This window comes from Molothrus ater, chromosome 10, assembly GCF_012460135.2.
Source record: "Molothrus ater isolate BHLD 08-10-18 breed brown headed cowbird chromosome 10, BPBGC_Mater_1.1, whole genome shotgun sequence".
Lineage (NCBI taxonomy): Eukaryota > Metazoa > Chordata > Aves > Passeriformes > Icteridae > Molothrus > Molothrus ater.
In genome coordinates, this window is record NC_050487.2 from 21,436,103 (window position 1) to 21,448,181 (window position 12,079).

At 47.4% G+C, this 12,079-nt stretch overlaps 1 protein-coding gene across 1 annotated transcript in view; it reads left to right on the forward strand.

Annotated features, from left to right (window-relative positions):
• Positions 1-12,079, forward strand: part of TNIK (TRAF2 and NCK interacting kinase) — a 150,936-nt gene that overhangs the window by 99,520 nt on the left and 39,337 nt on the right. Inside the window, 3 exon segments of the mRNA XM_036388836.2 lie at positions 1,440-1,615; positions 3,199-3,265; positions 4,120-4,324. Of these exon segments, the coding sequence (XP_036244729.1) occupies positions 1,440-1,615; positions 3,199-3,265; positions 4,120-4,324 (448 nt within the window).

Here is a 12,079-nt window from a genome sequence, read left to right on the forward strand (position 1 = left end):
GCTGGAGTCCTCCTGGATCAGAGCCAGGGACAAAGCCCTGCTCCTCAGCCCCAGTGAGGGCTGAACTGTGCCACTGGAAAGGCTGGCTTTGAGAGAGGAAGATTTTGGGAAATGCAGCAGCCTGAGCTGGAAAATGGAGGGGAAATCCCTGTCCATAGCTGCTCAGGCAGCAAAGGTGTCTTAGGGCATCACAGGGCACAGGGACTCCCATGCCATCACTTCCAGGAGGACAACTTCTCAGCTGCATCACCTGTACTCTTTTTGCCCATGCTCTGGACCACACATCCAGGACTGGAGTCTCTCCAGCTTCACACTAGCAAAGGAGAATCGAATTTTAAAAGTGTATTTTTTTTTTTTTTTTGAGACTCACATTGATTGTGCCTTCTAGGTACACTGAAACACTGAGTTTCTCAAGGCAAGGTGGGGAAGGCAGATTTGCTCATTAGCAGAGCTGGAGGGAAGATTTAATTGGATCCAGTAGGATATTTTATTTTTGCATCTCAATTTGTATGGATTAGCACTTGAAAGATAAATCACTTTTAGTCTGACAGCTTAAAAGTAAAATCCCTGAAAGCTTATTGTTTTACTTCTAATGTAATTCTGTAGTATCTGTTGGCTTCTGACATTAATTTATATTCATTTTCTTATTTGCTAAAGCAACATAGACTACAGTAGCCTGTCAACATTTTCCTTTCTTGTAAATCCCTGTTCTCTTGAGTTTATAATGTGGTGAAATTAGTTCCAGGAAAACTTTGGATATGCAGCACTTGAGACTAAGACAAATTTGTTTATTAAAGATCTGGCTGAAACTGTTTTAGCTGAGATTGAATGTGACTTTGTGGGCAAGGAGGAGGGCAGGGCTCTGTTCCCATCTCTGTCAAAAGAGCATGTCCCAGTTCCAGTCTCTCAGTCCTCCTGTCCCAGTCTGTTGGATCAGGGGGTCTGGGGCTTGCTGGCCCCCCAGCCCTGGTGGGTTGTGATGCTGAGAGAGCAGGGAGGGGCTGTAGGCAGCAGGACCATCCAAAAGTTGTCTGAGATCTACCAAGCCCTGCAATGTTGACACTTAAATCCAAAAAAAAAAAAAAAATTTAACCTAACTTGTCCCACTAAGCTTCACAAAGATTCATCTCTTGAAACACTGCCTGGGGGCTATAAAATATGAGAAACAATCCACTCAGGCACTGTGCTTATATCTGTGTGTGTTGTATCTCGTTTCTACCTGCAGTTTCACAGGTTCAGAGGGAAGGGAAGGGAACAGGAGCTTTTTTTTTGGGTGCCATAGGTGACATCTTGCTTTGGTGATACTCTGGTCATACTGATGGTTCCCAGCTTTCTGGGATAACGAGTGAGACCTGGGAAAAATCATCTCAAACTTTCTAACATGAGAATCAATATATTTACCTGTTATTTCTGTACCTTCCTTCCCTGTTCTTGACCAGGTCTAAAAAGTTTCAGTCCTTCATTGAGAGCTGCCTAGTGAAGAACCACAGCCAGAGACCAACCACGGAGCAGCTGATGAAGCACCCCTTCATCCGGGACCAGCCCAACGAGAGGCAGGTCCGCATCCAGCTCAAGGACCACATCGACAGGACTAAAAAGAAGCGAGGAGAGAAAGGTCAGTGGGCAAGAGAGGAGGGTTACTGGAGAAGAAACAGCACTCTGAGCAATCCTTGACCTCTACCATGTGCTCAAATATCTCTGTCTGGGCAACCTGTGACCTCTGCTTGGGGATCCCTAGTGCAGACCAGGGCACGTCAGGCAGGTGAAGCTTATGGGTAAAAGAGGGAACACAAACAGGACTGGATTGCCCAGTACTAGTTCCCCTTACTCAGATGGCTGAGATTGTTTGCAATCTCATTAAATTCAATAGATGTGAGCCTTCATGTGGTTTTGGGGACAGATTGTTTTGTGTGGTTTGATTCCTCTTAGTCGTTGAAACGAAAATAAATACCTGTAACTAAACAATGCGTGTTCATGCAAAGCAGACAGGTGACTGTCATTAGAGTTAATCAGTGTTTTTAAATATATTTCTTTTCCTAATGAAAAATGATGCCATTTTTTAGGCCAGGTGGTAATTTCCACATGGAACATCTAAGCCTTGATTCATTAAAGCGTGTGTATAAAATTTACGTTTGCATAGATCCGTGCTGGCGTGTGGGAGGGTGAAGCTGCTAAGCTGAATTTTCCCCAGCTCACGTATTTCATGCCAAGTGTGTGTTGATCTACGTGACATCCCTGCAAGCACCAGCGATGAGCAGAGCTGTGCAAACCAACATCCAGATAAGACCCTTGCCCCAAAGCAATTCCGCTGACTAGGAATAACCCATTAAACGGAATGTTTTCAGTGAACTCTCCAGGCCCTATCAAAGCCCTCTGCAAGAAAGATCAGATAGCAGAAGAAACTTGTTAAAGTATTCAGCTGCTTGTGAACTGAATTTTAATTTGAAAGCTCATTTGTAGGATCCAGCAAATTAATATGTTGCTATTTCTCTTCTTATTGGTAGCGGAATTAATTTTTCATGCGTACCTTCCAGCCCCTTGTAATAGATTTCACTACAATCAAAACAATAAAATGGGATCCCAGTGAAGTATTAAATGTGTTTAGTCTGGCAAATGAAGGTTGGACCCTAGAGATGGAGAGTAATTGGATAAATGCAAGCCTTTCTTTGACTATAATTCCCTTCATCCGATAAAGATGATATCCCAGCAGAAATTGCAGTATGTAACACAACATTGCAGTGAGCTTTTATGTAGATATCTTCATTGCCTGGAAATTACATGGATTTGCATAGGAAAAGCATATGTTTATGGAAAGAAGAGCTGGTGCCTTCAGAGCCTTGGTTAAATCCCACCTTCCTGTGGCTGTGGCTCCAATGGCTGGTGGTGCACCTCCTGTTGCAGAGCCATCCTGAAGAAGGGGGTCACTCGCTGTCCTATAGAGATAAATTCTTATTTTGTGGACGCCCCCATCTTTACATCAAGGGGCTGTGGTTGTCAGGGCTGTTGCCCACTGTGCTGGTGCTTCCCTGGCCTTGTGGCCCCCGTAAAACCACAAAATGCAGAGCAGTAATGCTGCTTATTCTTGGTCATGCAAGGTAAAGAGAATTGGCTGTTCTGCCTTCAGAGCTCTTGGGTTTTCAGCCTCTGGAAAAACAAATGAGTCCAGCAAAGGGCACTGATGAGCAATTCTGTTCCTAGATGAGACAGAGTACGAGTACAGTGGAAGTGAGGAGGAGGAGGAGGAAAACGACTCTGGAGAGCCAAGGTAAGAATCAGCATTTCATTTGTGCCCTTACATCCCTTTAGCTGTGTATAAAATCAGCTTGGATCGTGGGCTCATGTGAACTGGAAATGGAAAAAGGACATTCTGAGCACAGAGTCCTGTTCCCTGGCAGAACAGAGGGAATTCTTGCTGCCGGGTGGTGCGTGGGTATGAACTGATGCTCTGGATCACCTTAACCAAAAGCTGGGGAAGAAAAACCCCATTGCCTGTGGCATCTGCAGCACAACATGGTGCTGTCATGGGAATGTGGATATTGAGATGTGGAAAAATGTGAGGTGAAATAAAAAAATTCTTTAAAATGTGGTTCCTTCCATCCAAGTGTAACTAACTCCCTACTTCCATGTAATTTTTCACCATGAAACCTCCCAGGTGCTGCTGCAAGCACCGTGGGGCTGGAACTTTCTTTGCTGACATTTTTCAGAGCCGTTGTAATTAGTATCAGGTTATTCCATTATTTCTCTGAGATAATGTAGTATTTTAATAGCTGGCAATGATTCATGCTAAATGTGCTTTGTGCACAGCTAAATATAGTGCGTGCCAGCCACTGCAGCACCAGAGGCTTTGGTTAGAAACTTAATGTAAAGGAAACCTTGCCATTTCCAGTGAGTAAATGACCGATGAGCCAAGAGCAAAGAAAAACTAATTGCCATCCTCCACCTACACAACCTGCCCTGACACCTGCAGGTCCCCATCCCTCCACCCCTGCTGCCCAAGCTCTGTCGGATGCTCGGATGCTGCTGGGATGGAGGGGAGAAGGGGCCACGCTGGAAAACCCTACAGGGACAAGAGCTGCAAGTCCGCAGGGAGGGGATCTTTAATGCTTCTCCTGCGTGCAGCTCCATCCTGAACCTGCCCGGGGAGTCGACGCTGCGGCGGGATTTCCTGCGGCTGCAGCTGGCCAACAAGGAGCGCTCGGAGGCGCTGCGGCGGCAGCAGCTGGAGCAGCAGCAGCGCGAGAACGAGGAGCACAAGCGGCAGCTCCTGGCCGAGCGGCAGAAGCGCATCGAGGAGCAGAAGGAGCAGAGGAGAAGGCTGGAGGAGGTAACTGGCCAGGGCCGAGCTTGGCTTTGGGTGGAGCAGCAGGGTTTCTGCTGGCAGATCCCAAGGGACTGTTGGTAATAGTTTGCCTCCTTGAGCCGCGTCTCATAAGTTCTTGGAGGTGTATTACTCACCCAAGATAGCTCAGCTGCCTTTGGAGGCATGAAATCAGCAGGATGGCTTCTGGTGCAGTGTTGGAAACACAAAAGTTTAATAAAAGGCAAAATAACGAATAGAGAAAAACCGAGCCAGGTGCAAGAGGTTCTTGCTCCTGGTAAAACACATCACAAAAGCCGTTAGGTTCTTTGTTCACTTCTTTTTTTAGTAAATTGACTTTTTGGCTCCTGTCCAATTAGCTGTCCTTAAGTTTGAGGTGAAGTCCCCTAGGCCTGTGAAGTGGTTTTTTCACCTAATGGAGGAGAGAAACTTCTGGGCTTCTTTCCTTTTTGAGGGGACAAAGGATAATTTTGTCACTCTGTCAACAAGGGGCACATTCCTGTGACTGTTCTCAGGTGGTTTAATGTCACGTGCTGACCTCTCCAGTCAGTAACCCCAAACATTTTGTCACACTGGTCAAGCCCCTCTGCTCATCCTTTTGGTGTAGCCACCTCCAGCCACTCTCCCCACCATAGCCAAGTGTTGCCAACTTCTGTGAAGGTAATAGAACTAGTTTGCTGTAAATAAACCCTTGGAATTCCAAACCTAAAGGGATCCCTGGAACTACTGAGCAGAGTTAGCCCATGACTGGGGTGACAGCTGTGTTCAGTCAAGGTGTGCAATACAGCATCTGTCAAGTTCATTATCATTATTTGCTCCTGTGGACTGTTACAGTTGAAAAGAAGCTGAAAAGCTCAATTTGCCCTGTCCCTGGATCCATGTGCCATTTGTGTCCCATTTAATCCATAATTTCAACTGCAGTCTTACAGTCCCTGCCAATTACAATTTCTCTTGCAGGGGAGGGGCAGATGCCTGCCTGACTTGTGCAATGATCCATATGTGCCCTGAAGGATAAGATTTCATTACCCTTGTCTTAACATACCAGCCACAAATGCAATTGGTCTTAAAATTATCCACCCCATTTAAAATCCAGCTGCAGGATTTGACCTTGTGACTTTGGGTGTCCCTGAGCTGCTCAGCCTGGCCATGTGCTCTGGAGGAAGTGCTTGCTTTTGTTTTAGCTCCTGGTTCTTGTATTGAAGAAGTTCACCAAAAAATAAAGGGTTTTTTCCCCATCTCTTGGGGTTTTTGATGGGATTTTTCAAAAAGGCACCCATTGCCTTGCTCTGAACTCAGCCCAAGTGACTCATTGAAGGGTTCATACGTTGAGGGTCATTAAATTAGCTTTCTGAAGAGGTCACCATGTGTCTGATAAAAGGGTTTGCAGTAAATGGACTATTAAAGCATCCACCCCCTTAATTTGCACAGGCAAGAGGGCTCCAGTCTCTCCCTGTACTGGGTAATGCCTCAGGCCAGGGGCACAGACAAGAAGGAATTTCAGGCAGCTGATGGTGATGATGGTGATGGTATGGCCCCTCTTCGAGGTGGTCCTCTGAGCCCCTCCAGGGCAAAAATCAACACAGGCAAATCCCAGGCAAAGCATTTTTTCAGTCTGGTAAATATGTAGGTCTGTGGTGTTGTGAGAGCACAGAGTGTTCAATACTTTGTAGGTCAGGCTTTGCTAGAGCCCTGCACCCATCCCAAGGCTGGCAAGCTGCTTTGGGAGAGGACAAGGTTGGCACATAGATGCACCCCAAAATCCCCTGCCCCAGTGGGTGTTTGTGAGGACTGCTGTAAGGAAGCCTGGTTCTGCCTTTGTCTCAGCCTGCTTGCTGCAAGCAGTACAGGAGCAGAACAACAGCAGAATAAAAGCAGACACTAGATTAACTGCAATCCTGTAATGAATACAATGCTTGCTGCTGTATTAATATGTTCTCTTCACATGGAAGAAAATTGTTCTCTCTTTGCTGCTTCCCAGGCAGGTTTTGAATGGAGGACTAATCCCTTTGCTAAGCAGGAGAGCTCTGCCCTGAGCTACAGAGTTGCTGCCTTGCTGGGCTGGGCTGTGCTCAGTCCCCTGGGCTCTGCAGTTCCCTTCTGTTGTGTCCCCAGTCATTAAAAGTTAATGCCACCATAGCCAGGCTTTAAACCCAATGCCTTTTCTAATGGCTTGGAACAGCCCCTTCACCCACTGCCTTCTTCCCAGCTGCCTCACAGCTTTTGGACCTCAGCTGAAAGGGGAATGTGCTGTTGCAAAGCTGGCCAAGAGGTGTTGGCAAGCTCGTGCCACGTCAGAGGAGTGGGGAAAGGCAGGGGGGCTGTGGCTGAAGAGCATCCTCTGCCCCCTTGATGTGACTTGTCCCATGGGCTCAGCCAGGATCAGGGCAGATGCTGGGGCCAGCTGGCAGCTGTGGTAGCCCCAGCACCTTCTCAGGTGCCCATTTCCTCAGGTCCATCTGGCCAGGTTTAGCTTCACCTGCGTCCAGCCACAGAGTGAAATGAGCTCTGCTCTCTATTAGACACTGTTTGTGTGGCGAGCAAGGAGCAGCTGAGTTGCTATGGTGAGGATTAAAGCTGGAGTCCTTGAAAGAGGCACAGACCTTCTGTTGCAAACGTGGTGGGCTGTGGCAGTGGTGAGGACAGATGCTCCCCAGCACGGCTGGCTGTGGCTTTGCCAGCTGCAAGGTGCCCTGAATCTGCAAAACCAGAAAATCTGGGAGTGCAGAGATTAGCAAATAAAGTTTCATGGCTGCTGCAGGGATATAGTTTGGATATAGTTTGGTCTTTGCCCTTGCTGGGTATTTTGGGGCAGGAAGCCTCTGATGGGCAGCCACCAGCAGCTGTCACAGTTGTGCTGAGTTTGGTGTGGCTGAGGCTCCCAGCACACTGCATGGCTGTGGAGTGCTGCTCCAGCCAGGCTGCTGCTGTTGGGCCTCTCTGCTTTTTCCTACACCAGCTTTGCACTAGCTTTCATTAATGACTCTTGGCCAGAGATTTATTTTGGTTAATGGGAGCAGGATTTCTTCCATGCTCCTTTATGGTCTGAGTAAGATGGGGTGTGCCTCCAGCAGGCAGCAGTGGTACCAGCAGATCTCTGGGGGAACAGACCAGTGGAAGACTCAGATTACTGTGTTTTCAAAATAAATTTGACCTTTAAAACACAGCAGAGCAGCCGGGACAAATAAACCCTTGGAGCTGGTGGCTTTTGGGTCTCCAAAGTCAGCCTGTTGAAGCTGCCAAACACATTACTGTGTTTACAGAAAGAGCTCTACTCATCATAGGATGCTGTGGAGGTGTCCAGGCTGAGGGAGTGAGTTGGCATTTGGGACCAAGTGCAGCTCCAAAAAGATTGATGTAGAGGATGCCAAGCTCAGAAATGCCTGGAGTTAATTTGTACTGGAGATGCACAGCAAAAGAGCTGAAGAAAGGCCTTAGTGGGATAGCTGGCCCATTCCCCCGTCAGTGAAGACCTTCAGGAGGTTTGCTTGGTGGTTTTCCAGTGCTATCTTTAAATACTGGCAGAGGTAGAGCTCCTACCCTTTCTCATGTCTCATTTAACAGAGCTCAAAATGAAAGAATCACGATTTTTCTGTCACCTTGATCTTCCTAAATGGGGATTTCTGAACCTCTCACAAAGTACCTCCCACGTCAGGGCTTTTTTGGGGAAATCCACCATCTCCTGATGTTGCTCTGACAATACCATCAAATGCATATAGAAAAAAAGTCAAGTGAGGAAGTCTGGTGGTGTCTTTATGGTCTTCTGGGTGCCCTTGAGACCTTGCTGCCATCCTTTGTGTGTCTCCTTGCATCTGTTGGACACTTGGGTCTCCTTTTTCAGGAGCTGACCAATTTCCTTCTCTGAGGCTGAATCTTCTTCCAGGCAGCCAAAGAGATTTAGATTTGCAGCTGTCTTTAATTGCAGTGGAAGTAAAAATGCCCAAGCCAGCTTTGAAACCGGGGCTTTCATGGGAGCAGAGTTGCAGCTTTGTTTCCCTCATACAGAAAGTTGGTCTCATGAATTCAAAATGTGCACCAGAACTAACCCTCCAATTAGGAAATTAAATATCAATAGATCCAACAGCACTGCAGAAAATGTTTGTGTCATGCAGAAGGGTGAATAGGCTTGAATATATTTTAATTTTTCCCTATATATACATATATTAGATATATATAGTTCCCTAATCAGCCTTCCATTTGTTGCTGGCACAGAATGAGCCTTGATGCACTGGTTTAACCACCAAAACTCCAGCTGAGCTGTAGGAATAACACATCCTGGGGTCAGGAGCTTTAGGGATCCAGCAAGACAAATCTCTGTGCAGACCCTTTGGCAGCAGTGGGCAGATGGAGTCAGAGAGGGCTTTACATAACCTCATTTTTCTGCCAAATTGTGGATTTTTCTCCATTCTAGGTATAAAAGGAAGGTCAGATCATTACAGGGAATGTACCAGGCAGATCTAAGCATCTTGCTGTTTTCATTTGAGGTTCCAGTTAGTGCACTTACAGAGCTGGATGTTCAAGGGATAAAAAATTGCTCCTGTAAATGTTAACTAGCAGAACACCACCAACTAGAGGCTCTTATAAAGCAATTTAAAAAAAATTCAGCATTTAGTTATAGGTAAATTTAGGTTATCTAAAATGGTGGTTTGTTATCTTCTGCTTGCGCAGTTGTCCTATAGCTTGTAGGAACCTTGTCATTAAGATGGCAGCCCCCTCATAGTTGTGGGGTCCATGGGGACACTGCAGTGGTCCCAGCAGCATTCCTGCACCCATTTCCAGGGAGAGCTGTGTTACAGCAGCTCCTGTAGTACAGGTATGAGCTAAACCTCACGTCCCTCTCATTTTCCTTTGGTCAGGAAGCATGTAGGACTCATAGTTCCTGAAGCATGAGATTCCTCCTGCATGGGGCACCCATCCCTTGGTGGTGATCCTGAGCAAAAGCTCTGCAGTGGTTCAGAGCAAATCAGATCCCTGTTTGCCATGGTGGGAAGTTCTGACCCAGTTTCTCTACCAGTGGGAAACACCTCTCCATGCTCCAGTGCTTGGTGTGTCAGAAAAGATGATGTTCCAGCCACAGTCACTCTTTCCCTGGTGGCTCAGATAAATGAGCCTGTCACAACAACGCAACCACCTAGAATATTTGTTTTCATTTGTCACTTGGAATTCCCCTTCCACTTCTTTCCTGGCTCATGCTGGTGTTTGGGAGCAGCAAGCCAGGGTTTCCAGGAGCTTCTTCTTGCAAGTGTCATTGCGTCTCTGAGCTCCCAGGGTTCAAGGGGCAGCTGCAGCTCTCCCATTGCTCGTAGCCCAGGATGTGTCTGATGTAGCAATGTGAGCTTGCTCTTTGAAGTCCTTGTTTCATGCCAGGCCTCCAAGGGCCTCCCCACCAGAGGTTTTGCCTTTGTGTGTCTTCTCTCATCAATATTTAAAACCTGTCATATCTGGTGCAGTGCAAATAAGATCCCGTTCTGGCTTACAAGCAGCTACATATAGCTTTACCTGCAGAGTTATATAAATGCAGCCCTAATTAATTGGTGCTCTTGCCTTGCATGAATAATGGATCTGGATAGTGTAAATACACACAGTAGTTTCAGGCTTGGAGAAATGTGGGAAGTGTGCTCTTGCAGTGGGAGAGGGAGGTCAGAAAACAGAGAGAAAAGAGGCAAGGAAAGAGAGATCTTTGAATCTTTGAGGGGTTTTTTGTTGTTTTTTTTTTAATTTTGGTTTTTTTGAGGTTTTTTGTTTGTTTTGTTGGAGTTTTTTTTTGTTGGGTTTTTTTTGCTTTGTTTTGGGGTTTGTTGCTTGTTTCTGTTGGGTTTTTTTTTTCTGTTTCTACATGCACTTGTTTTCATCTGCATCTCCCTGATCCAAATCCTTCTTTCAAAAATGGTCCACATCATCCTTCAGAAATGGAGAAATGGTCCACATCATCCTAATACTGGGGAGACTGGGGTTTTGCCCACTGCAGTGCCAGGTCCTCTCCAGATGTTTGCAGCTGCTGCAGCGGGGCCATACAGGGATGGCAGCTGATTCAGCCCTGCTCTGCTGGGCTGCAGTGTTCAGCTGAAGGTGCTGGTAATGCTACCAATGGTGACAAATGACCTGCTTATAATGTGACCTGACAAATGTGATGTGGAGCTGCAGGGCAGTGCTGCACTGCTGGCCTCCATAAATGTGTGTGTTGGATCCTGCTCAGAGCCTCAGCCCCAAGAGCCTGCCTGCAGCAGGGTGCAGGGGCCCTGAAGTATCCAAAAGAGCATCAGGCTCTTTGGCTTTGAAGGGAAGTGGTCCCTGTGGGCCTCAATTCTCATTCCTGGAGTTAAATGGGCTTTTAGAAGGCTGCTGGTGAGATGCTGCCTGGAAGGAAAGGGGCCAGAAGTGGGGCAAGCTCACTGGGGCACATGGGACCCAGGAAGGATGGTGTGCTACTCCCTCCTTGAGAAAATTGCTTTTGCCTCCTTGTTTGGAAGGATTTGGATTTGTTTACCTACTAGATTGGAAATGAAGACCATTTGGGTGATTTTTATTTAAAAAATAGCTGTGGTATTCAGGACCTTGCCTCCTGCCAGCCAAGCCCAGCTGACACAAGCATTATGTGCTTTATTCAGCAGTGTGATAGTTTAACTAAAAAAGCCAACCATTAAAGCCCACCCCAAAACCAGTGTGGCACAACTGGAACTGGAAGCTCAGGGTAACGTTTATTCAACACTTTAGTCTGAAGATCTGTGCTTCAGAGGTCATGGGAGCAGTGACCATCACCTCAGGAGGTCAGGGAGCACTGGCAAAGCCAAGAAATCCAGTATATCACCAGGATGCTGCAGAGTGCTTGTGTCCTGGTGGTGAACCCTCTGCAGTTTCTAGTGCAAAGTCCCAAAAGCTGCACCCAGGCCCACATTGCCCTGTTGCCAGTGAGGACAGGAGTGCACACAGAGCAGCACATGCATCCCCTGCCCACGTGGGCAGTGCCAGTGACTGTGCCCGGTACGCCGCTGTCTGCAGCTGGCAGGTTATTTCAGGTTGGAGACAGATTTTCCTTGCCTGAGGCAGGTGGAGCAGCTCTGATAAATATTGCTATAGGTGGCACTAAAGCTGTGCTGCAGCTCAAGGAAATCATTGGAGTCCATGTGGATGTTACCTGTGGGTGAGGAGGCAGCAGCAGGACAGGCTCTGGCTCCTGATGGAAATGTTGGGGTCTTTAAATGTTTGTCACAACATCTGTAGATAGATTTATCTCCATGGATATCTATCTGTAAAGATATCTTTGGATGTGTATCTCCACAGAACATGGAGGAAAATACAGTATCTCTATAGGTATCTATTTTAAATCAGTCTGTGCAGTGCAGGTTCCTGCAGAGCAGCAGTTTCACACGGAGGCATCTTGGTCTCTGGAATGCTCAGCCAGCTCTTCAGCTGCTGGCTCCAGCCCTCCCCAGGGTTTCGTGAAGGCATGGCAGTGCCAGCTTCTCCAGTGCCAGCATTCCCATGCACTGCTCAGCCACTGTGCTCGGCAAGGGAGAGGAAAAAAGAGGAGAAGGAAGGGCCAGGTTTCTGCTTCAGCGGGTGACTTCCCGCTGGCGTGAGGCTGCACCGAGGGGATGATGGGGATGATGGAGTCAGGGCAGGCAGCTCCAGAGCCAATCCCGGCATTTGAGTGCCCTCTGCCGATGCTGCATGTGGTGCTGCAGTGAGGGGCTGCCCTGGCCAGCAGCTTGTGCAGCACTGCAGCACTTTGCTGCCAGCCCCTGCTCCCAGCATGGTTCAGGC